General features: G+C 49.4%; 1 protein-coding gene across 1 annotated transcript in view; it reads right to left on the reverse strand.

Annotated features, from left to right (window-relative positions):
• LOC119389822 (active breakpoint cluster region-related protein-like) overlaps positions 1 to 26,685 on the reverse strand; it is a 163,328-nt gene that overhangs the window by 33,251 nt on the left and 103,392 nt on the right. Inside the window, 2 exon segments of the mRNA XM_037657218.2 lie at positions 55 to 174; positions 1,595 to 1,686. Of these exon segments, the coding sequence (XP_037513146.1) occupies positions 55 to 174; positions 1,595 to 1,686 (212 nt within the window).

A 26,685-nucleotide genomic window follows, 5' to 3' on the forward strand; every position in this document is an offset into this window, starting at 1 on the left:
AAAGTTGAGATGCACCAGCACTTAAGATGTTGTTAATTGAAACAGCTTGCTTACCTGATTCAGGGTGTCAAGGCAGTCCACGTACGCTGTCTCGCTTTCTATGATGCTGCTCACGATGCACTTGCACATCGTCAGCATCTCCGCCTCTGATGGGGATGCCTCCTGGGCCGACTCCTGGCACAGATCGAAACACAGTAATAAAGTTAAACCTCGTTATAGCAAGACGGGCTATAACAAACTAATGGATATAACGAGCAAATTGTAATTACCCTTTAAAGTCCGCACAGGACCCAATGTATTTAAAACCTCATTTTGACAAGGTAAAATTTGCGTGTTACAGATATAACGGACAAATTATGTTAGGAAATAAAATTTTGAGCCAATGTCCCGACAGTGCGCAACGCGGATTTGCGACGATGCGCAACGCGACAATCGTGTTTAGCAGTTCAAAACTCCCGCCACGCATCCTCCAGCAACGCATGCAGAGTTGGGCGGTGCATCATGCGCACGCTGCACATGGCATGCAGCCAATGCACACAGCGCTTTGGCACACCTGCCTGCGAGATGCTATTTCGCCCGTTATTTGTGTTGGGTACGTACAGTGCCTAATATTTTCACTAAACGTCTGCTGTGGTTACAATGAAATATTGGTTATAATGAGCAAATCGCGGCTCCCCTTCAATATCGTTAGAACGAGGTAAAACTGTAGCTGAGAATAAATAATGAGAGACGGGCGTGCAACAAATGTAGACAGATCCCCTGAGTAGACAGATTTTTGAACGTTTTAACAACAATTACTGCAAACAAATGAAGTCTTGATTGCTGCGCATTTCTTAACTCCCAGAGGGTACCTAGGTGTCCATAACATCCCACTGAAACTGTTCCATCTGCTAAGGTCCAAGACATGCTGAGAGCACCCATAGGTAAACTCCCCTCATCTTTTCGACTATGTGGGGCAGTTCCATCAACTAGATAATTGTGAATCAAAGGGAGGAGAGGATCTGGGCCCATAATCAACGTACGTGCAGTAGAATTGTTCACAGAAAATTACTGCCAATTCTGATAACGGACAAATCATTATGCTCAGTTAGAACCTGAGAAAAAATGTAGACTCTGCCCACAGTACCGCAGTGGGCAGAGGCTGTGAAACAGTCGTGCTAGCTGGTTTCTGCTTGAACCAGAAGTACTTTTTCTTGGCTAATGTAAATACTACTCATGCTAAGAGTTAAAGGTTCGTTGATACTACCGAAAACATTACGTTTGACCGAGTAGTGATGCCAGAATCCCTGACAAAATTTACCAGGACGTTCAAGTTTCTGACCTAAAACTAGCGACACAAGTGTGTGTCTGTCTGAAACCATCTGAAACATTCAAGAAGCGCTTGACATCACGAAAATGAGTGCGCACTATTTGGACAGAGCATTTATGCAAAATCTCTGTGGGAGGGGCAGAAATGGCTGTGGGCGGAGCTGACATTTATTCTTATGTTGTAACCGAGTGTAGCAAACTGGCGGATGGCCAATGGCAGCAAGACGCACTTAAGAAAGTAAACCTCCATGCATTTCGCCCCCAATGATTCGATGATTGTACTCACATCCTGCTCGCTATCCCTGGAGCCCTTCTTCCTTGCCGGTGGTGTGCCTGTACTGAGGAAGGATGCGGACTCCACGGAGCTGCTGTACACACCTGTGCGAAAGACAAGAACAGGAAGATGCTGTCTCAGAACATTGCATCAAAAATGTAGAAGGCTGAATGATAAACACGTAACCGCTTGAGTGAAATACAAATGAAATTACGAGTACAAAACAAGATGTGCCAGTGCATGAACTGGATGATAGCATTAAACACGTTGACTAAGCCACAACAACATTTTTCTTCGTCATAAGAATATGTTGCAAAGCAAATGTACAGAAAAAAAAAAAGAGTTGAAGAAAATGGTGTGTTGCTCTGCATCATGCAGAAACCTGTGAAACATCTAAAAAAATGTGGCGGAGCATTACCGAAGTTGTACGTACAGTTTTCAGATACAGACACAGATTTGAATCCAACTTTTCATTAGCACCATCAGTGAGTTGTTTGCAATGTGCTTTTTTTTTGTAAATTTGTAGTACGTACTGTCATAGGCCCGAATGCCCTGTCTTAAATGTGGGCTGATATACACAAATGTGAATCCAAAGCAATATCAGAAAGCTAAATGCAGTTTGTTTATTTGTTTTTTTGTCTTTTGTTTTTTTGGAGGGGGCGGTGTGGACCGAATTGGGCGGACGGTAACCTAAAATTTTCAGCTCGTCCCCACGGGCACGTTTTGTCGTTTGCCCACCATGAAGCCACCAAGAGCAGATGGGTCCGGTGAATCACCGAGAGCCCTAAGGGGTCACAAACCAACGTCCTCTTTCGAGAGAACGATCAGATCCGAGTACGCGGTGCCTGCTGCGACATAAGAAAGCTACGCCGAAGAGCTCGCGTACAGCGAGGCCAGAAGTGGGGCCTCCGAACAGGGGAGTCCACTGATCGCCTCCCTCGAGCTCTGCCTTGCAGAGCCAACCATAAATCACCTTCTTAGAACGGTATGGGGGTGAAGGAGGAAGGGGACGGAAGGCAGATGCACGCAAGCGTACGTACGCTGCGAGCTTGCTTTTTCTGTCCGAGTGCAGAAGCGAAAGCCGAGCCATTTATTACACTGCACGGATGATCGAAAGCTCGCGAGTGCGATTCGCCAACTGATCACGTGCACACGGATGGCGTCCACATGCGCGCACGACGACTTCTAGAAATCAGCGTGGTGAAGACGCGTGGTCGCAGGTCGCAGACGCGTGGTCGCGTGGCTATCGCAGAGGTTGTCATAGGAGTCCCGGAACAGGGACCCTCCCCGTTTTCTTTGCACTTTAATAGAGGAATGTTTACATCATCATCATCATCATCATCGGAAAGGACGAGACGCTTCGGCGCTTAACCGTATGAGCAAGCGGAAATTAATGGCGCTTGCATATATCATTCGCGATTTATCGTCTAAGCGTGAGGAGTGGTAGGCTCGATTCATGAAGCAAAGCTTTCGTAACTGACAGATTTCGGCGTCGCACGCAAAAAAAAAAAAAAAAAAAAAAAATCCCGGCTCCGGCGAGCGTACAGAAATGCGGCCGCCGAAGGTGCGCCAGTCGCATGCGTATTTGTACGCGCCGTTTTTCCGATAATTGACGCTCTCCCGATCGTGGGCATGTCGGCGATCAGCCGTATCTGATATGTCAATATGATCTTCTATCGAGGAGATTTGTCATTTCGTGTTGCCACATTTCCGTTGCTGCCTGGATATGAGCGCACGACCGTCGTTGTTGCCTGCAGCAACTGAAGCGTAGCGCTGCTAAGCACATGGGTAAAGGTCCGATTCCCAGCATGGAGGAAGGAAAAAGTTAGGAGGGAGCATTGCGCAATGTGTCAGAAAAAAGAGAGAGAGAGAGCGAGAGAGAGAAAAGTAGTACGTGAGGCACGCCCACACCAAGCTTCGCTTGCCCCCATTTTCCCGATAGGGCGAGGGCTCCTCAATTTTCTCCCTTTACGTATATAGTTATCGGCAAGGTAGCGGGAAAGAGAGAGCTTAACCTTATTTTGCGGACGTTTCTTCGCCTGAGCCGTCACCGCGGAACAAGGCCTGCGTAGATAGTCGTCACGAGACTGGTTTACTGCTGCGGAAGGCGGGTATACGCCATCGAGGTTGCAACCTTGTCACGGAGGGCGCCGCCCCGTTTGAAGCGTACGTTGGCCGCTGCTCGCCCACGCGTCAGCGCGAGCAGCCTAGCTCGGATCAACCGCTGTACGCCTACGCGCGCAACGTTTTCCTCTGACCTCGGGGTCGTTACTACGCGCACGGCATTTCCCCCGTTTCGCAGTCGTCAAAGGAAACCGCGCGCGTCGAGAAACTGGTTCGTTGCGTAACTGACACTAACGCAATCGTATCGCTATGGCCCAAACAAGATCGGCCTGTCCAGTGGCGTAGGTTTCCCATTTGCCCGGGGTCAAGTTGGACTAGCTGTGCATTGAGTGACGCATACACAAAAGAAGTATGTCAATGTTATCGTCAAAGTTTGGAAGTCTGCTTACGCAAGGTTTATTCCAGTACATATCTGGAACGAAATGAATGCTGGGCTGCTAAGGGCTAAGGCCCAAGGGGGAGGGGAGGGGCTTGAGCGCATTTTTAATTGACTACTCCCATCCTTCCAGTCACTGGACTCGTTCAGTATAGGGCGCTCGCGGATGACCTATCTCACACCCATTAGTTTAGGGGGATTGAGTGTACTAAGTTCGGTATTGTAACTTTTGCTATTTTGCAATCAACAAATTTAAGCTCACATATACAAGCTCAGATGACGGCGAACAGTCACGAAAGTGTTCAGAGTGTACAACTGCTTCATATACTAGCTCTGATCGTCACAGCACGACCACTGATCTCAGATTACTCTAGCATCATTCAACAAGCGATAAGACACGAAACTAAATCGACAAAAAAAAAAAAAAAAAAGAAAGCCGTGCTGCTTGCTTTGTTTGTTAAAAGCAGCTCGCACAAAGAAGTAACGGCAGAGTTGCGACAGCGCGTGTATCCACGTATCGGGTACGTAAGCAAATTAGGCGCCTTTTCAAAGGCCGCGGCGTGCGCTGTAATAAAGGCCCCTGAGGCCGAGAGCGACAGGTTGTAATCAATATGCTAATTTACGTTACAGCAGCACATCTTTAGCGCGCTATCTCCGCTTACCATATGCACCGCTTTCCTCCCACTCTCCTCAACCCCTGAGACAATAAGCCATCAGTGTACATAATGCGTTTCACGCGTCGCTGCCGTGGGATTTCGATTATCTTTTTTTCTGATGCTGCCAACTTTAAAAGACGCCCATGGGATGCTACTACTACTACGCAGAGGGGCGAAGGACCCAGCGACTTTTTTTTTTTTCCGGAGCAGAAAATGGAAATATAAAAGCGTTCTCGGCCCCCGCGAAACAACCGACAAACTCCGCTTTCAGCTAAATGGCTCCCAAGGCGAGCGCGTGGGGGTGAGGGGAGTTGAATGGGTAGAAAACAAGAAACAAAAAGAAGGAAGAGTGGTAGGAAAGACGCGAATATAAGGTTGAAAGGGAATGCGACGCGACAAGGGTGCTTTGAACCGGCCGGGTGGCGATGGTCCCGCCTCTCATCAGAATGCTCTTTCATGAGAGAAAGACGATTACGGTACGGGGCGACGAAGACGCAACGTTTGTTGGAGAAAATGAGCAAAGAAAAGTAGTCTGTCGCTTTAGGAACCAATCTTAAGCGAAAGAAGAAAGAAAAAGATAAGCGAGGTTGCGAAGGAGAGCTTCTTCGCATAATGCCGGGGAAAAAACGGATGCTCTAAGGCGACGTCCTCTTTGTGCGCGGTCGTCACTTGAAAACTTTCTTCACTATCAATCGTTTTTTTTTTTTTTTAGCGCCACAGGCGAGAAGCGCGGCAGCTGAAGCATTGAAAGGAAGGAAGACACACTGGAGAGGCAATATTGAAGTCCGAATTCGCTATTCTTTTGTCGTGAGCTGTGCGCCAGCATTTCTTATTTCATATTCCCGAAGTAGTAAATAGGCGACGTGAAACTATACAGCAAACCACTGGCGTAGCCGGGGAGGAGGGTTAAACCCCCCGCCCCCTTCCCACATGAAAATTTTCAATTTTGCGTGTGCAATACATCACGCACGCATACAAACGCACGCACAAACATACATAAAATATAGTTGAACCACACCCTGGAAAAAATTTCTGGCTATGCCCATGTAGCAAACTGTCGTGAAAAGCAGCGCAGCAACACAAGGACGAAGCAAGACACAACAGGACGGGCGCTGAATGCTGCGCTGTTATTAATATGAATCCCTAATCAACTCGTTCATTTGACTGTACATATCATTGTCATCACCCGAAACCTAGAGCAGCAAGCCAGGCGATAAACCAGGCTAACATCTCCGGGGATATCGTTAAAAGTTCTATCTACTGAAATGCAGTTTATTGCCACAACTTAATTTAAACTCGGGTTTTTTTTTTTTTCAACCGTAGTCCCGCGACTCGATTAAGGCACCCTCTTGCTTCGCTCGTCACCAGGCCTCCAGCAGATCGAATAAACATCTCCGGCCTGCCCCGACGTCATCATCATCCACTCCGCATTACCGGCAGCCCGGTTCCTCCAAAGCGAGCGAGCGAGCGAGAGAAGGGTTGCCTGCAGCCGACGCGACGCTTTCTTCCTGGTTCCCGGTCCTTTGTGTTTTAATTTAGCGCGAAAACCCGTTCGCCCGTTCTGCTGTCCCCCCTCGCCCCATCCGCGGAGAGATCGGCAGACGAACAAGACGAGCCGTTCTTGTTTACGTTCGCGCCGACGGCGACTGCGAAAGCGTGCGCCGCTACGCTCGCTCGTCCTTCCTCGTCGCATAATAGCCGGCGCGTACACACGTCCGACGTCCCAATTTTAGCGGCTGCATGCAGCACGGCTCGAAAAGCGAGCGCTGCCCGCTACAAAGCGGACGGGATAGTGAAATACAGAAAAGAAAAGCGTGGGGACGAAGGCAGGAAGACGTATCATAGAAGTGAGGAACAGATCGCTTCCGCGGGTCAAAATGATGATCCTCGCTATCTATAATGAGCACGCAGCTGTGCTTTTCCCGCCGCGCGCACTTCGTGCGCGCTGCGTTCTTTGCAATCGCGTGATCAAATGAGAGAGAGAGAGAGAGAGGAGGAAAAGGAAAGGCATCGCGGACGACCAGGTGTGCGTCCGGTTTGCTACCCTACACGGGAGAAAAGGGAAATAGGGCGTAATAAGAAAGAAAGGAGAGGGCGCAATTCATCCGAGAGTGTATGTTGACATCACAGTTTTAGTCAATGAGGCCTGCAGAAATTGGGACTACACAAGTTGGCTAGTTGGATATATAAATAACAATTTTCATCGCTTGTAGGGGGGGGGGGGAGAGGGCAGCCATCTTTTGCAGGGGGGAAGCGGGTAAGGTGGAACAAAACGACTGAGATAGTGATTAGCCTATTGTTTTCGCACGCTTGTCGTCATGTAGTTTTTCGTTCGCCGTCAGCTGTACACGTTCTCCCTCCTAGTTTCTTCTTCTTTCCCCATGACGCGCATTCGCATTTAATGTGTAATGTGTAATTTAATATATCTGATTCCGCCAAGATGACGTCTTCAACCAATTAGACCACGTGAGTCTAATTTGATTGATTTCTTAAATACGTTTTACATGCCAAAACCACAATATGATTACTGAGGTATGTCATAGCGGAGCTCCGTAAAGTTCGACCACGTAGGTGCACCTAAATATAAGTACACGGGCCTCTACATTTCGCCTCCATCGTAATGCGACCGTCCACAGCCGGGATCGAACCCGCGACCTTCGGGTCAGCAGCCGAGCACGACCCTAGAGTCAATCGAAAGAGATGGCGAATTATGGAACTATACGGGCTCATGCGCGCTCATTCTGGAAGCGACAACATCGAGTCATAAGTTCACAGAGCAATCTTATTACACACACTGCCATAACTTTGCAAAGTAGAGGAATACCAGGCGCCTTCTCGGCACAAAAGTCACTCGTATTCTCGGGAATGCTTTAATACAGGGCAACTTCGCAAGCGAGTCCTTTCTGCCAGCTCTTATGACGGGTCTGTTTGCTTAAAACGAGTACACACACGCAGAGAGACGTTGGACGCATGCATACTTGCCTGGTTCGCACAATGATAAAGTGCGTGCGCCGACTGATATTTCGCAGGACGCTAAATAGGAGCGCGAGTGCTGCCTAGCGCGGTCCCGTAAGTTATGACCTTTATCTCCCTTAATCAGGGCGGTCTGCAGGAAAGGATACAGTTCCTCGAAACGGGCGCGAGCTTGCCCGTTCGTGTTGGTATAGAGAAAGGGACGCGAACACAAAGCGTAATGAGCTCAGGAGGACGGGGAAACGCCGAGCGAAGAAGACGCCACAGAAGATGAGTTCTGCAGGGTACGGAAAGTGGCTCCCCCAGCGGGAGAGAAAGGAAAGACCAAAGAACATTAGGGAATAGGGAATAGTTGCGTGATCTCGGGGTGGTCGGTGCACACGCAATGGAGGATCGAGGACACAGGAAGGAGGAAATGAAGCCTCGCCCTACCACCGAGATATCGCGAAATTGCGAGAAACGTCCATCTCCCTGGGGTCTCCCATGGCTCGTCGTCTTGCTATGGGTGACCCCATTTTCTGCGACAAATGTACACACGTAAACGTCCTTTATCGAAAGTACATACACGGGCTGCTCCGCGCCTTTTTATTTTCTATTTATGTCATTCGGCTGTGTGTGCTGCGGTCCTCGTGACATGTCATTCGCTCGTGAAACACACGTGGTAAACTCACGTTGTATACAAGGAATGCTGATGCGCGATGCAAATGCGCCCGAGGACAATCGACATGCGTAAAGCCTTTCCCCGCTTCTTTCTGTTAAGCTTCCCGCGTCAACCAATGCAGTAAAATAAAGTCAGAACGCCTGATTGTGACGATGGATCTGAAGATTACGACATGACAGCTGGAACGGCGCGTTTTGCGATACTGAACATTGAAAGTGTCTCAACTTGTTTTCTAGCTTGCAACAAAAACTTCTACGAAGCCAACGTACCTTACTCACACCTATGTTTTCAAACGTGTTTACCAAACGAAATGCTGATGTGCCGACAAAGAATCCCGCTGATGTCTTTGTACTTCTTCAGGACGCTTGTTTCACATCTTCACCAGGCTAAGTGACAATGTGTATAGCAGAATTATTGATGCATTCACTAGGCTACAGCATGCACGGAATTCCAATCGGCTCTAGAATAAATTTGGAACACAACGATCAACAGACGACCGAACGATACCTTCGACATAGTAAGAGCACAGTAGTAATACATGTATAGGTGCACGCGCGCTTTTCTTTTTTTCTTTATTGCATCGCAAGACCCATAGTAGAGAGAAGACCAAACATACTAGCCTTTTGAAACCTCCAACGCCGCACCAGGGACGCGTTGAACGGCAACGACGTTCCCATGCTTCTTTGAGAGCCAAGTCCTGACAAAGCGCATTCAACCTCTGCGACACAGACGCTTAACTTATAGACACAACCTCTATAAGAAGGCCAGATACAAATATCAAAGGCTACACACGCACGGCATTTCCTTCCTTCCGAGCCGCAAGAGATTAACGACCGGCTGGCTGTTCGGGCCTGCATCCCTGACATAACTGTACCGCGCAGCTTTGCGGAGGCTACGGCTACGGAATTCGACCGCAGTCTCCGAGATCTCCATCACGCTTGGCGTTCAGTATACTAAGCTAGTCCATGTGGAACTCCCGACAACTAACGATCGTTAATTAGTCCACAGTTCACCACCGCGAAAGCACAGCATCTATACTTTCTGCCATCCGTGCACTCGTTACCGCATCAACGTGACGTGCAGCTTCCTTACTGCTGCACGCATTTAATGGACAGTTTACTGGCTCGACACCGGTGACACGAGCTTCAAGGGGAGCGGCAATTCAATGGCTGCAGTACGGGAGAGAGAGAGTGTATCTTTCTTTGGCTGTCTTCAACCAACGAGTTACGACCGCTGCTCCGTAAGGTATCGCCGACTGTGCACGCGCGCACGTACACAGCTCTTGCGCGAGGCGCCATGAATGGGAGAGCCAATCAAACAATGGCGCCGAAGACAGCCCTTCACAGCAAGCTCAAAAGAGGAGCGGAAACGGCGCGCAGTTACTCGCTATTTGCGAGTGCGTCGATGCAGAGACGATGAGAAGATGCGTCCTACCAAAAGAGGCCGGTAAGCAGATGAAAAGGTGACGTGTAGATGAGAAAACAACCGTCAACGTATAGAGAAAAGGAAGTGTAGGTCAATTAGATGTCTTGTGAAAGTATATATTATCTGCGTCTATTCCGTTAACCGTAACGTCACCGTCCAGTCTCGATCACGAAAACTGTAGGCAACGCATAGTGGGTTCGTGCACTTTGCGTTACGATTACACGCCGTTATATACTTCCCACGGTAATAAATTTCACTTGGAGAAAACTTCTAGCAAAATCTTATCCGCAAAAGATCGTGGGCCACTTCACACTAATATTATATGATGTCAACCATCAGCATTAGGCTGATATCTTGTATGATGAACATTTCTCCGTGGCATGAGAAACATTTAGTGAATAACGGGCCTGCGTGATTCAGCCCTCGCGCATATAATGAGCGTCACACGTGGTACGGTTATGTAGTAGCTGATATAGAGGTATAGGTTATTTCGACAACACAAAGTGATGTCCAAGCAGTTGATCAGCTTAGCCAACAAAAGCCGTATGGATACTGCGTTCCCGTTGCATGAACTTTGCCTGTCATGCTGTAAACAGCAAATCTTCGCGGTATAGTGCATGGTGTTTTGTTGAGATGCACACTGGAGCAAAGTCAATCAAGATAACTGGGGACCTAACGTTATTATTATACCGTTATTGATTCAGTAACGGCTTCCACCAAATTGCGCCTGAACGATAAAACATGCGCATGCGCAGTCACTCGACAGCAAGCATACCGGAAGCGCGGCAGAACGGTAACGCTTTCCTAGAATTTCCAGAGAGCAAAAGCGACGCATTTCCAGAGAACTTGTGGACTAGATTTCGCTTACATGGAAGCACACGTTCACGAAAAAAAAAAAAAAAAAAAGAACTCACACACACAAACGCACGTGCCAGTGTGATGTCTTTATATCATTACCCGTTTCTGGAGGAAACTGTCTTGTGCCGAGTACAAAGAGCGCGAACACTCCCCCCTTTTTTTCGCCCCGTCGCGCGCGACTCAGCTAGCGTGCTACGGTGCAAGCGAATCGCTTCCTCCATTTGGCCGCTGGCCGGGTCGTTTCCTTCACGAATTCCTCGGAAAGGCTCAGAAACAGACAAAAAAAAAAAAGGCGTGCAAGGCGCGACAAAAGCGCGCACAGTTGTGCGCCTGTGTTGTCCATTTGCACCCGCGGCATCTCGGCCATGCGCAGTGCCCCAGCGAGCGGCCACAACTGGTTCCATTTCCTCGGTCGGGACTATAAATTTCGCTCTTCGAAAAGCGTGCGTGAGTCAGTGTGTATACATAGCGCCCCGTGCAAGCGCCGTGGATGCCGTATATATACACACAGACGTTCGCGCTTCCACGGACGCTCAAAACTATATCACGACGATTCCACGTTTCCGAGAATAACGCTATATGTATACACAGCCGAACCCCATTCCACGGGCACGCATGTACTACTACTATACCTATACTACTATATACTACAACACACCTGAGAGGCCTACATTCGGGGCCATTCATCCGTGCTGCTGCTGTTTGCGCTGGGAGAGATATAGCGAGAGAATGACAGTTTGCATTTCACGCCGAGAATGAAATCAGGCCACGCAACGTGTTCGCGCGTGGCTCGATAGACGGCACGGCGTTTCTCGGAAATACGGAAGTGTTCGCGAAAATTTAGCGAGCAATCTGCGAACGTGTTCCCGCTGCCTCTAGCGGCAAAATGTCATACAGTACTCTTTATTATTATTCTTATATCTCTTTATTCGTACAGATATTTCACCCTCTTTCCTCCGCCGTCTTTTACCCTCTCTCAACAGGGCATATTTCTCGTTAACCGCGTTGTATTTGTCCCTTAGTTTTTAAGAGAACGTTTCATTTCCCTATAAGGGACGGGTTAACAAAACTATTTGCGTACGCATAGAAAAGAGGGCAGCTTGGTCAACGTGGTATTACCGACGTGCTGTCGCGTTCCAAGGGTTAAGTGCCAACTACAGTAAGAACAGGTCGACGTCAGAATATGGAAGAGCGTCCCTGTTACACAAACACGTCCCTATTACAGGAACGCGTTTATACGTCTATGCAAGGTCTCTCCTGAGAACATGAGCCATCTGGTGATGAAAGTGAGCACACCGAGAAAGTGAATGGCCAACGAAAAGCAGTTCAGTAGTACACGCTAGCAACTTTGTTCCCGACTTAAACCTCTCACATGACACCTCGGTCCGTTTTTCTATTGAGTGAACTTGATAACACTTGATGCAGAGCAAGTACATCGTTATAAACAAGTGTATCTAGTATCACATAAGAAAAACAGCGGCGCCCAACGAACTACAGATCAAAGTGAGTGAGTGAGTGAGTGAGTGAGTGAGTGAGTGAGTGAGTGAGTGAGTGAGTGAGTGAGTGAGTGAGTGAGTGAGTGAGTGAGTGAGTGAGTGAGTGAGTGAGTGAGTGAGTGAGTGAGTGAGTGAGTGAGTGAGTGGAGTGGAGTGGAGTGGAGTGGAGTGGAGTGGAGTGAGTGAGTGAGTGAGTCGTCGACAGTTGGCTGTCATAAACAGCCCTCCCGACAAGTGCCGTAATGCCAGTTGCGCTCTCAAAAGGCAGTATTGGTTACAGCACGTGGCAGCAGGTCAATGCGTCGCTTGACCGACGGACCCTTCTGCGCGCGTGTCCCGCGAAGTGTTCGAAGTAGGCCGGTAAGAAAAAAAAAAAAAACGGAAATCACGATCACCAGTAGGACAACTAACAAAGGCGCGGCTTCCATATATCTCCGCACGACCTGCAGAGCTTTTCGGAATGGCCCAGATCGAAGACAACCGCCCATGCGCTGAACGGGACATAATGAAAAAAAAAAAAAAAAAAAGGACATGCGCGAGCGGTACTGACCGCACTGTTATGGTTGTGGCAGCAGGGAGGGGCACGAGACCTGCCCAGATGAGGACGCAGCCCTTTTCACTCACATTTACACAGCCACCTTCGTGCACCTTGTCTATTACAAGGAGTATAGACTGATTCAGGAGACACTGCAACAGGTGTGGCGGTGTCTGACGTCCTAGACTATATATTGTAGTATGCATCACTTTTCTTCATGAATCCTACTGTTTCCTATGACACAAGCGGTATATAATATATACTTCAGAAACCATAGCGCACTAAACGAACACGAGACAAGAAGAAGAAGGCAGGACAAGCGCTTGTCCTGTCTTCTGGTCTCGTGTTCGTTTAGTGCGCTATGGTTTCTGAAGATACGATGAACTACCAACACACCAAAACTTTCTCCCTTCTGTACTATACTACACATACTACTACTACTGCTTCTGCCACTATGCCACTACTACTACTACTACTACTACTACTACTACTACTACTACTACTACTACTACTACTACAACTACTACTACTACTACTACTACTACTACTACTACTACTACTACTGCTACTACTGCTACTACTACTACTACTACTACTGTTGCTACCACATCTACTGTAGTTGTAGTTGGTGTACGTGTAATGCGGATTGGGTAAAGATTCGTCGAGAAAGCCCAAACGAATTAGGCCATACTTCTTGGCTATATACAAGCCTGAGCCGCAGGTGGCACCATTTTCGGCGTGTCTATATAGTGTAGGCGAAAAGCTATAGAAACAATTCGCCTGCCACTCGAAGAGAGACCGCTACAGAAACGTAACCAAATGAAAAGGAACAAGACAATTTATAATGACGGATTTGGAGTTACGTATACAACACGCAAAAGGCAGGCCGCACGTATACGTGCCAAGCGCGAAAGCGCGAACATCGCCCTGCCAGCCATAGAGAAGCAAGCAAGCAAGCGTGCGTTGATGAGCGCGTTAATCAGGAAGTTGGACGCGTGATTGCTGATCGCAAAACACCACGGCGCACAGCAGGGTGAGGTCACGGCGGCACAGCGGATGCCGCGCGCCAATCGCTTTCAGCCCACTTCCGAAACGAGGCCTCCCTCCGTCTATACCAAACATCTCCCGTCGTTGATATGAGGGCCCGCTCACCGTCTGCGTGGGTCTATACGTGCCGAGGCAATCTGCATCTATATATATACGACTGCCGCCACGAAGACAGGCAAACGGCTGTCTCTAACGTATTACCTATTCAGACAGTGACATTCGTTTTGTTTTTGTTACTAGGTCAAAACGAAACTGAGCGCTAGCGAGCGAAGGCATGGCTCGTCTGACGGCGAAAGCTGATGACGGGACGCGCAGTGGGGGCTCACAGGCCAATTATACGACTCTCCTCCTGCTGTATAACAAAGCTAGTGATTGGAGACCTCTCAGAGGAACGTATACGAGACAGAGTAGAAAAAAGAAGCAATCACGGTAATCCGCTGATACGCAACAGAGAGAAAAGAATGAGGGGAAAAGGCAACTTGATGTCTTTTCCGACCAAAGACGAAACGCGATCAACCGACTCCGTTGCACCAATTCCGTGCAACACATGGCGATGGCTACACAATCCTTGCCTCAGCCTGTTAGCTAACGAGACCAGGGAGCGCATTTTTAAAAAAAGGGAGGGCGGCTCGCCAATTCAATCTCTTTCTGGTTCTTGGCGGCTAATAAGGTGGTGCGCTGCTATGCTGAGGACCCGGGTTCGATTCCCGGCCGCGGCGGCCGCATGTGGACCGGGGCGAATAGCAAAACCATCGGTGCGCTTAGATTTAGGTGTACGTTATCAAAGAATTTCAGGTGGCAGAAATTAACCCGGGATACCTGACTATGACGTGTCTATGACGTGGTTTCGACACGTATAAGTCCACGAAGCTTAATCGATTCATTTATTTAATACTTAAGTCCATTATGTTAGTAAGCATGTCTAATCATGCAATGTCAGACTCTGAGATTCGAAGAAGGAGTACACAATTTCTCGGTTTGAAGCTCTGTCCGTAACGTGTCATTGCACACGAGCTTGACTCTCAATTTACGTTACAACTTATATCTTACGCGTATTAATGCCTCGGCACATGCACGTCTGCGTGAGTGTGTGCGTGAGCTGTTGCTAGCTGTGACACGTACATTCGTTCTATCTGCACGATCCAGCCTGTCTGCATCCTTCTGTCTCGCTCTTACGTAAAGTATGCACGCACGAGCGATTACTGCGCAGCGGCGGAACATGCAAAGCAGAGCGCAGCGACCGAATCGAGTACACCGCGCGTGCGCGTTGACAAACGCCACGTTCCGAGTCGAATGCGATGCGTACGCAACGCATTGGCAACGCCCTTCCTCCCCTCACAACCCTGCGACTCGACCGGCCCAGTCTGCAAAGACTGATTCATGCCTCTTCAAAGAGCAGCGCCAAAGACCGATGGACGGCGCAGATTCGTGCTGCGTCCAGTGGAAACGAGGGTACGCATGCGCGCACATAAAAACAACACTATGTTCGCAGTGTAGAGGGCTGAGGGAAAGAAGGGCGCACAAGGCCATAGATGGCCCAGTTACACCCTGTATACAAGAAATTGGTGGACAAGGGGATTCTGTAGGTCTGATTTGAGAGAGAGAGAGAGAGAGAGAGAGGAAGGGAGGGAGAGAGAGAGAGAGAGAGAGAGAATAGATAGATAGATAGATAGATAGATAGATAGATAGATAGATAGACAGACAGACAGACAGACAGACAGACAGACAGACAGACAGATAGACAGATAGATAGACAGATAGATAGATAGATAGACAGACAGACAGATAGATAGATAGATAGATAGATAGATAGATAGATAGATAGATAGATAGATAGATAGATAGATAGATAGATAGATAGATAGATAGATAGATAGATAGATAGATAGATAGATAGATAGATGAAACAAGAGTCACACAACCCCCTATGCATTTGCCTAAGATGATCCGAAGCGAAAGCCATATTTTTATTCTCAGTCGATCGCAGTGATACCACCCCATACCCTCCCTCCCTTATGCACCCAACGTGGTTTTGCACTGCCTCCGGGATCACCGGCATTGGAAGCTTTCTGTACACCTCCCGTACTTTTGCGGCGCCTCCGAAATCGGCCAACCTTAGACCAAACGACGATATCATGCGATGACGTCATCTTGTGACGGCAGGTTATGTGACGTCATGATTACGTCGATACGACGTCACAAATCTTGGCTACCTGTTTCGCCCTAAAAGAACGTTGAAATCAGTGTCTCGAAAGAAGTGTGCAGTGTGCACTCGCGTCAGTGCAAATACTTAAGGACACGAGAAGAGGTAGTAGGAGTATATAAACCATGCATATAGAAAAAAAAATAAAGAAACCGCCTCCGACAGCGCGCGCCTTAAGATAACTGCAGTAAGTTGACTCTTCGAAAAAGAAGAGGACACTCGACCGAGATACGCGAAGACACTTCCTCACAGCGCAAGAGCGTTGGCCAACGGCTGTAATAGACCCGAAGCATCAGCGCGAGTATGCATGCCGACAGACCAACCACTTCCTGTTCTTGAAAACCAGCGACAATAGGAAAGGTCGAAAAAATGGCGACAGTACAAGCCCTAAAGAAAATTACGAAAAAACACTTTCCTTACGACGTTCTAACGATGTGCGGCGCGTGTCGAGCAACAAGCTTCCGCAGATCTACAAGCTTCTAGGAAGCTATACAGAGTTTCGGAGTTCTCGCACTAACACTGTAAAACACTTAAGCCTGTTTCACATGCAGCGATTTTGCTCCAAGAGCGGAGCGGCTGCCGTCGCGGAAGCCCAAAAACAGGTTTTTTCGAGCGACCAGTGGACGCGCGATCGAGATCGCCAGAGTTGGAAAAATTCGCGAGCGGCAGAGCGGCTGCCCAAGGTCAACCAATGGGGGAGCAGTGACGCGGGGAGCACGTGACCGTAGGGATGGAGACGAGAGCAGCCGCGCGCGCCGGGAGGAACTCGCTCCGACTCGGTTTCCTAGCAGACGACATTCGCTGCAACGAGCTGGCAGTGTAGAAAACGCCGTTCTTTTCCTTTTGTTGTTCTTTACTGCGCTTCCATCAAAGCAGACAAATCGTTTGCACGTGTCATTTTGTTCTTTTGTATTTTTATCGAATCGTGACACCAACATAGGTCCGGACAGGGGGAACCTACGACACTCCGCACTTGTTCGCAGTAGACGTTTCAGTTTTTTTTTTTACTACTCTGGTGCAGCACGTTCGAACAGTTTACTGTTTTCTTTTCCCTTTTTTTTTTTTAGTGGTCACGTACCCCGAAGACGACAAATGCCGCCGCCTCTTTACTGCAGAATGCCCATAGGCAAAAAAAAAAAAAAAAGAGACGAGCTCCTTCACAAACCCACAATGTCGTCGACTGGGCCGCTTGCATCCGGTTGCCGGCCCATACGGCGCACCAGCGCCTTGCGGCATTCGAGAGCAAAAGCCACCGAAAGCCCTGTGAAAGCTTAAAACCCCCAAAACAAATTCTTTCTTTCGCTTTTCCATGGCCAAGTGTATGGGCGTGCAACATGACTTGCGTGGTAAAAAAAGAAAGCTGGAACAGAAATAAACGTGACTACTGAAGTTGTTTAATTGCACTCTGATACACTGCACATTTTCATCATTCAAGGTTTAGGCGCGTGAAATTCGATCACCGAAGTAGAAGGCTCGTGAAACTTGCAATCCAAGCGCACCAAAGCAAGCGAGCCCGGAGAAAGGAAACCCGCGGATAACGGGCGCTTCCCACAACCATCACTGCGCATCGCAGAGGCGCGCGCCGCGCAAGAGCGGTGCATGTGAAACGAAGCCGCGTCCGAGCGTCCTGCTGCCGCTCGATCGCTGCGGGCCCCGCCGCTCGGTCGCTCGCATGTGAAACAGGCTTTATATATTTGCATATAGTTCGTTCCTCGATAAATAAAGTTTTTGGCCGCCCATGTATCGAGAGAGAAGTTAGGCGCTTACCCGGTTACCTTTGTACGCGGCTGCTCCCCATCTTTCAGTTTTGTTTTATTCCTTTTGTTGTGTGTGTGCGTACGTGCGTGCGTGCGTGTGTGCGTGCGTGTGTGTGCGTGCGTGTGTGTGTGTGTGTGTGTGTGTGTGTGTGTGTGTGCGTGCGTGCGTGCGTGCGTGCGTGCGTGCGTGTTCTGTCGTGCGTGTGTTCGTTGCCCGCTAGATGAGCCTCCTGCTTGTTTATGGGCTGCCGAGATCGGCGAACCTCCCTTCGCCGCGGGGCGCTGGGGCAGAATAAAGGAGGCAGCCCCATTTTACTGCGCTCTGCTGTTTCGAGTACGAGAGGATGAGCATGGCTTTGAATTGCTCGAGACAACGCCAGTGCCGCTTGCACAGGAGGCGACACTTCGCGCCTCCGTGCCCGGCAGGGCGTTCGACACCAAGTTTCCTCAAATGCGTGGAATCGGGTCCTCACCGGCTGCCCATACCCTCCGACTTCGTGGAACCATTTGTGTGCGTGTGTGTGCGTTTGTGTGTATGCGTGTTTGTGTCAACGTGCGCGTTTGTGTGTTCGGACCTGTGGCCGGGAAGAAGAGAGCGAAAAGCGCGGGAAGGACGATACAGACCGAGAAGGGCGAGCTACGAGAAGAGACTGCGTTTGAGCGGATGTGCGTATGAGACCTTGTGTTATGAGTTTCGCGTTGTAACCAAGATTTCTTAATTAAAAGTAAATAACTTCTTTTTCCATTTTAACCGTGCGTCGTGCGTTCTATTGCATTTTATTTCACGGCCATCATCCTGACGCTAACACCCTACATGCTTCGGCAAAGCTTCAACTTGGGCTAGTTGATACGACATTCTGTAATGTATACTTGCGCTTAGCGAATGACACGAATGAGAATGTTATTGTAAAAAGTTGGATAACATTACAGCTTTTTAGTATACAGAAGGAGGTCCCATAGTCAGAGACTGTATCGGTACATCTAAGGACGAAGAACACAGGACAAGGCACGAAGGACTAAGGACAAGTATAGAACAGGATAAGCTACAACTGCGACTGTACAACGCTTCTCTGAGCTTCAAAATCGCACAATCGAGAGCGTGAAGCTTTGATTCCAGAAGTCGTTACTACCTTTACCGATCGGGGTGCCTTTCGGTTTCGCGAACACCTGGCTATACTCTCTAACCCTGCAACCTCTCCGTTGCACGCACTTCCTGTCGGAGACCCAATGACGCGACCACATCAGCCGGCCAGCTTATATAAACAGAACGACCTGCTGCAGAGGGCCGACTGCTCCACTGCCCAGCGCTCGGCGTCGCCGTATCGTTATCACAGCAGCAGCAGCAGCCGCCGCACGGCTGATGGAACATCTGGGACTCGACGTCCCCCATGCTCGGCAGCGACGACAGGCGGCGTGTCAAGCGCTCGTAACGCTTCTCTATGGCAGCACCGTTTTACACTGACACACAAACAAACGTATATACTAGTACGTACGTACACGACCACCGAGTCCACGCGCGAACGCGCGCGTACACACGCACGCACGCAAACACATACATCACGTGCGGCGTGAAATGCGACGTCATTAGGAGGAGCTTGCGGTCGCGTCGTTAGGAGTGCCGCATTGTGCGCCAACTGGTGGGGGTAGCCTCCACATCTGCGTGCTTGCGTCTTAGCAGACGTCAAACGCGCGCGCGCACCACCGGTCGTCGTTCAGCGAGAAGTGATCCAGCTGTTCTTCCTATGGACGTGGGGCGAAGTGCAGTTGCGAACGTTCGCACAGTTGCGAGGGAAATTCGAAGTTAGTACTAATATTAACTGTTGAGGTTTTACGTCCGAAAACCACGATATAATCATGAGAGGGACCGTAGAGTGGAGGGATCCGGAAGTTTCGATCACATGCATGGGTTTTTTAACGTGCACCTAAATCTAAGCACACGGGCCTCTAGCATTTCGCCTCCATCGAAATGCGGTCGCCGCGGCCGGGATTCGATCCTGCGACCTTCGGGTCAGCAGTCAAACACCATAACCACAAGACCATCGCGGCGGGTCGGAAGTTCAAAGTTGTGAGCGGGACGATGCACCGTAGAATGGCTCAAGGAGGTTTAGGAAATTCGTCTACAATGATATATGAAAAATAGACATAAAATCCGTTACGTCACTCGCGGATATTTCGGCGCGAAATTTAGAAATGAAACTTTGACCTTGATTTTCTCCTCTATTATTAAACTAATGATAGCAAAATTAACGACATCAGAGTTCTCAGGCAACAATTTATCAATATAAACCGATTCATTGTTTCACTTTAGTGTGCCCTTAAAAGCACTAAAGCATTGGAACTAACTGAAAAAATCTAATCGTCAGCTGCCCGTTCCCCGGACTACTCATCACCCAGTTCGTCCCTTTAGCTGCTTACAAGTTATAAGACAAATATATTTCGTTTTTCTTGAACCCCGCGCGGAAATATCAGAATCTGCGTTGGAATCTTTTCAGATAATAAACCACAGATGCAAATCGACAACAACATAAAGGCAAACGGAACGTGCGACTACTCGCGCACACTAAAGACAGTTTTCGGTCGAACATCCGAGACAACGTGCAGAAAACGGAAACATTACGCGCACCGCAGAGCTTCATCCATAACAGCTCCTGCCGTGCACTCACGAAACTTGCGTTATAGCTACGCTATGTACTTGCGAAGGACGACTCTGGGGGATACAGGGAACCGAATATGTATAAAAAAATAATAAATAAAAGGCTCGATGCTGCCGTACAGGACCGAAACGTGAGACGCGCCCATCGGCTAATGGAACTAATTCGTTACGCGTTGTGCTAAAGGCACAACGCCAATTCCCTCGAAACCGTCCCATGGTATGGGGGGAGATATTAACGGCGAGCGGTAAAGTTTATATTAATTAGCGAACGCCTCTGTAAGGTACCGACTACGCGTGCGCGCCTAAAACGAAGACGAATAACCCGTGAAATCGCACGGAAGGCTATAGCCAGGGTCCTTTTATTAAAGGACCCTGGCTATAGCTACGAATGATTAACACTGAAAGTTTAATTTTGTGGAAAGGAAGGGGTAGATGGAAGAGGTACGCACCTAATGGAGCGGACAGAGCTAAGCCGATATATATACGAGACGGTCCGCGCTATACTCACTCAACAGGAAGGTACAAGGTTTACAACGTCCCGAGTAAAGCTTGTAACTGCATGCCGCGCGCGTATAATGTTGATGAATGGCATCGCCAGAAGACGGCAAATTATCGCGGGGTTGCCGACGAAAGCGTTATCTCGACCGCCATATATTATAAACGGCGTGCTATAGTACAGCTAACTTCACGACTCCATACACACCCATCAGCGCAGCATGCAGCTGTGCAAGGTCGCAATCTCAGCTCACCGTTGACGTTCGCTCCCCGTGTTACGCATGACTCACGCGTCGTCATCCATTTTCTTCCTCGACATATGTTCTTTTTTTCTTTTCTTTTTTTTGCCTTTCTTTTCTCGCAGAGAAAGAGGCGAACGCGAGCCAAGCGAGACAAAAGAAGTGTATATACAGCCGCTGAAAAATAAAGAAAGCGCAGACGTAATAGAAGACGACGAGCTGCGATGGGAGCAGCAGACGACGTCGTCAGTATAAGTCGAGGACGCCTTCGCTGTTGTTCTCGACGTCGGGGTTTTTGACGCATATACGAAGAGCGTGCGAGGTCCGGACTGGACCAGCAAGGGTGGCCGAGACGAGGAGAGAGAAAAATGAGAGAAAAAAAATCAATCAGTTCCACGCCGTGAAAACCATCGGACAGCGAAGCTGTCATGATGACGATGATGATGACTTTCGATAGAGACAGTCACCGTCATAATCTCGTTATATTTATTCCGCTATTTACTTCCCCTCTGGTAACGTGACATGCGTGACTACTACTACTACTACTACTACTACTACTACTACTACTACTACTACTACTACTACTACTACTACTACTACTACTACTACTACTACCACTACTACTAACTAATATTACTACGCGGACGTCGACGACGACATAAGGCAATTATGTTACTTAGCGTTCTGAAGTCAATTTCTATAATTCATCGGACCCTAATGTTCTCAACAGTGCTGCGTTTGTTGTCTGTACGACACGGGCTGTTGCCTTGTTTGTCGGGCGTTGTTATTCCGTACAGGTTCGATCTCTTCCTCCACGCACAAGTGGTGGCTCAGAAGAGAGTAAATGTCCGCGCGTGCGCCCAAGAAAGAAACAGATGATACGGTTGGTGAAGGGAGGGGGAGAGAGAGATGGGTTTTTTCTTGCCTTCCTCTCTGACGACCGAGTACACGACCTTGGCGGAGGCTGTCACGCACTGCCGCGGCGGCGACAACAAACGGAGTCAAGGCGAGCCCGCGCAGCCTGCCTGCCTGCCTCACATCCGCCATTGGCGAGCGAGAGGCACGCCGAAATCTGTTCGTAGCACAAGGGCGCGTTTCCCGATCGCTCCCACAATCGACGTTCTTCTCGAGTGGCACTTGGCACGGAGAAAGAAAATGAGTTAATGAGCTAAACGGAGAACGAAAACGAAAAGCGGTTGCCATATCGGGAGCGCTCGCGACGCGAGAAGGTTCGGCTTTTCGACTCACTCAGATCGGTATACAAGTCTTCCCTTACCCAAATTTGATATTTCTGATAGTATATGTGATTAGAAGTTCGTGCCAACAGACTACACCTAGGTTGTTCACTAGTAAATGGAGCTAGGGCACGCTGGCGGCAGCGCCCCGAAAAGTATGTATCCTTACAAAAAAAGCGATTGTGTCGTGTTGTTCTCTCTTTGTCTCCGTTGTCATTGCGCGCTCTCCGGTAACGATGAATACATACCAACTCGCCCAGTTCTCTGCTTTGTCAAAACAACGAATACCATCTTTTTACACTCTGCACCTGGTCAGAGACGCCCGCTAAAACGTGTTGAAGCACGCGCACATCCACCACATCAAGTACGGAAGCGATGCAGATATCCTCAATTGTGTTCTATTAAAGTGCTTCCAAAACAAGTGGACCAATCTGTACACATGGAAAAGATGCTTACGGGCTTCCCATTTTATACGAACAGAGTAAAACGAGCTGTCAGTATAACGCTCGAAAGGCTACATGCGATGCGCCCTCCTCATAGGACTAATGGAAAACTAAATTACCCTTTGACTTGCGACGCAGCTGAGCAGTGCGCACTGCACTCTCGTTGCACGGTGACACCTTTCCTGTCGTGTTGTCGATCGTCTCCTCGAACAAAAATGGTTTCAAGGAACGCTCTTAGGCCGAGAACTAGCCTGGGTTTGCAGACCCAGTGAAGTGACCTGTCTGTTACTGTTACATGATACTTCTTTGGAAGAATTTGCTCTATCGTAACGTTCAAAGAAATTTTCGCTCTCTCTCTCTCTCTGTTGAAATTATTCTGCCTGATTCACGGTGACGACTCGGCTAAAGTCACAGCTTACATCTTTATTTCTTTCGATGTGCATTCTCCCATGGCTCCCTTGCTTCTAGGCCTCCTATGTACCGGCCCTATATATATATACTTAAAAAGCCCGATTTAGATTTCAACATACAATGCTTGTTTACATACTAAAACGGGGCGAGAGATCATGCTTTCGTTTTATACGACAACTGACTCCTCCGGCCAATCATCTACTGTATCAGCACAGCACGCGCCACTAGCTGCTCCCGCGCAAGAGGGGGGGGGGGGGGGGGTCAACAAACAACAACCTTCGACCCGCCAGCGAAACGTGCCAAAAACTCCGCACCAAGGCACACGTTTATACATCCGGGCCCTACCACGCAGTCGCCGAGTGGGGCCCAGTGTCGGGTGCGAGTGCGGCACGAGCGCGGGGGGTGCATCGGTGCAAGCGAAGCCCCTGCCAGCAGCGCAGGGGGGCTGTTCCCCCCTCTCCCGTACTCAATCACCATCCCGCTGCGGGGTGGTGGGCTGGCTGGTGCACGGGCTCACGCACGAAGCCGCGCACAGAGTACTCGGCTCCCCTGACGACGACCACGCGCCATTCGCCAAGGGTACATATATGAAGCGAGCTAGCCAAGAAGAGGCAAGCGAGGCAAGTCACCGATAAAAAAGCCCCAGCAGAATGCTGCGAGTCAAACACACGCTTTCAAACCAGCGACCATTCTCAAAAGGAGCCGAGTGAACCGTGGGCGGTCGTGGAAGCCAACGATGGAGGAGCCGCGGTTTCGAAAAAACTTCTGTGCAGCGGGAGTTACGTACAGATGGCTGATGCGTTGGACGTTCTCGTGAAGATAGAAAAGATATAGGGCTACATCGCTAATGGATAACCGTGCCTTGAAAGCCCTTGACGCGTGGGCTACAGCAACGCAGGGTCGGACGAAAGCGCGGCGGTCGTGGATGCCACAGAAAAGTGCACTTCGCGTATCGCAGTCGATGTGTACATATCTGTGAAGCATGCAACCGTGAATTGGAGGTGACGTTTCGACGTACGCCAAATCGGCTTCCCCGATAGCGTTTCAACCGGAAACACGAATGACATTCAACTACATTATGTTGCCAGTTGCCACGTTACCCAACGGCTACAATACTTTAAGCGGACGATCCACTATGGTGAAAGCGTTGTCGACACACGGTAAGCTTCGTCGTCCTCGTTTTCCGCGGCATCGGTGAAGGCCACGAAAGCAGCAATACCGCACGATCACGAAAAATACGTTTCCATGCTCACTCGCATATTTAGTGAGAGACAAGTTGAAAGCATCAGTAAGAAACCTTGAACTCTGCCGGTCGGTAGAACACTCGCCTTTTATCAGTTACCTTGTTTATTAATTACTATAGACATGTTGATGGAGGGTTATCCAGCAATCATTCCAAATACGTAATTCAATCACGTCACTACACCGCCGGACACTTCGATTTTCGGGATCTTCGAGATCGGCGTCAAGGAAGGACCCCATTTACATCGTAAAGGACTGGCTTGCGAAAGGAACTACGCAAATTAACTACACGTTTAACGTTCCAAACAAGCTCAAGAGAAAAACGAAGGATGTCGTTGTGCAGGGCAGCTTAGGACTTGCTTCAGTTTCTTCGGGTTCTTCATCTCGGTTGGCATTCCACATTTCCCCTACCCCTCTACTGCTGCAACGCAGTCGGGAGATGAACCAGTGACTTGATCAGCAGCAGGATGTCATGGCTACTGAGCTACAGTAACGCGTGAAAGCAGCTACAAATCAACGTCATAAGAAGGGTCCTTTTAGGCGATGCGGCGTCCCGCGGCACTGTGGGTATTCGGAGTGCGTCGGTGGAGTCAGAAGAGGAGAGAAGCATCAACGAAAGCGAAAGTGGCCGGCCAACGACCGATTGATTGCGCGGCGCCGCGCGAAGCCACACGCCCCCGAGCAGCAGCAGGCACGCGCGCCAGCGGATGAATTAGTATCACCAGCTCGTCTCGGCGGCGGCTGTAGCCCACCTGATTAGGGAGCGCCGCTGCGGCTATAGGTGCCTCGGTTCGCGGGTCACGTAGGTGGCTTATGTCGACGAGCTCGTCGTATATGTGGAGGACGATAGGCGCTTAATTTGCGACGGAGGAAAGAGTAAACAGGCAGCGCAGCCACAGCCATTCCACTTGCGTCATTCGGTCACGTACGGGGGAGAATATAAGCACAACCCCCGCACGTCGCGAAATATCGGCATGTCGGTGTCGTTCTCACAGGCGCTTTCGCGATATACCCGCTTCCGCTCGAACTCTGTGAGAATTTTGGGCAAGAAGTGCAGCGCCGGACCAGACAGGTGTTCTTAGTCGTTACTCAGATATTTTTCTTTCTTTCTTTCTTTCTTTCTTTCTTTCTTTCTTTCTTTCTTTCTTTCTTTCTTTCTTTCTTTCTTTCTTTCTTTCTTTCTTTCTTTCTTTCTTTCTTTCTTTCTTTCTTTCTTTCAACACACACACACGACCACGCCGCTTTTAGACCAAATATAGACCAAGCCTTACAGCACGAAATGCAGTGCACTTTAATGTCGTCGGCATGAAATTTGCGAGCGTGCCTATATACGGTATACCTATTCAGGCACTCGGCTCCTGCGCGTCACGCTTTCGTGCACACAACTATACGGCGACGCCGTGGGGTGGACCGCGCGGTAGCGCTGGCTGGCGACCTTGTAGCGCGTTCATGCGCGAAGTCAATTCACGGAGGGAAAGCGCTCGTTCGAACTCATCCCGGACCCTCTCGAACCGGTCAAGTGCACAGTGTCCACAATTCCCCCTGCAGCGATAATAAACTTCGGATCTGGGGCGGCCGTGGACGAACGCATTTGAGGCATGCGTCCACCACCGCTCGTCTCGCCGCTCACACTCAGCAATGCGTAGGTGTAATCAGAATGCATGCTCTCCCGTATCGTCTTTGATGGGGTGGGCGTGGAGGGGTGGAAGAGGGGATTGGTTTCCCTTATTTGACCAGAGTCTACACGCTCTGGATGAGACGAGCGAACGCGTTCATGCGACGCCACGTCCTTGAGTGGTCATTTGCTCAGCCTGGCTGCGTAGTTTGTCTGGTGATGTCCGTGCTTTCTTCGTCGTGGACAGCGCCAAGAGTCGAAGGAGAGACGACCGTGGTTCGTTTTCGATGAGTTCGGTGCTGGCTGACATGACCTGTGTCCTTAAAAGAGACGTGACAGAGAGGGCGTTCTCAAGGTTTGCTTCGTCGGCAATCACGTGTCAGCTGTACACAGTTGTGGGCAGCTCTGAAGGCAGGCAGCAGGACACTACTATAGTTTATCTCTGATAACAAGCCGCGGACCACGGTTGAGGACAGCTGACGCACCGCTGAAGGTGTAGCGAAAAAGTGGGTGGGGAGCAGACAGAGCTCGGCTCATTCTTACTTTCCTCTCAGTGTGGTCAGATAGAGTAAGGGGGAGGGCACACATTGGTCTAAAGTCGGAGGTCGTACCGTGCAATGAACGAGTTCTTGGGTGCAGCTTTGACTTACTCCAGGGAG

Source organism: Rhipicephalus sanguineus, chromosome 4 (assembly GCF_013339695.2).
Source record: "Rhipicephalus sanguineus isolate Rsan-2018 chromosome 4, BIME_Rsan_1.4, whole genome shotgun sequence".
NCBI lineage: Eukaryota > Metazoa > Arthropoda > Arachnida > Ixodida > Ixodidae > Rhipicephalus > Rhipicephalus sanguineus.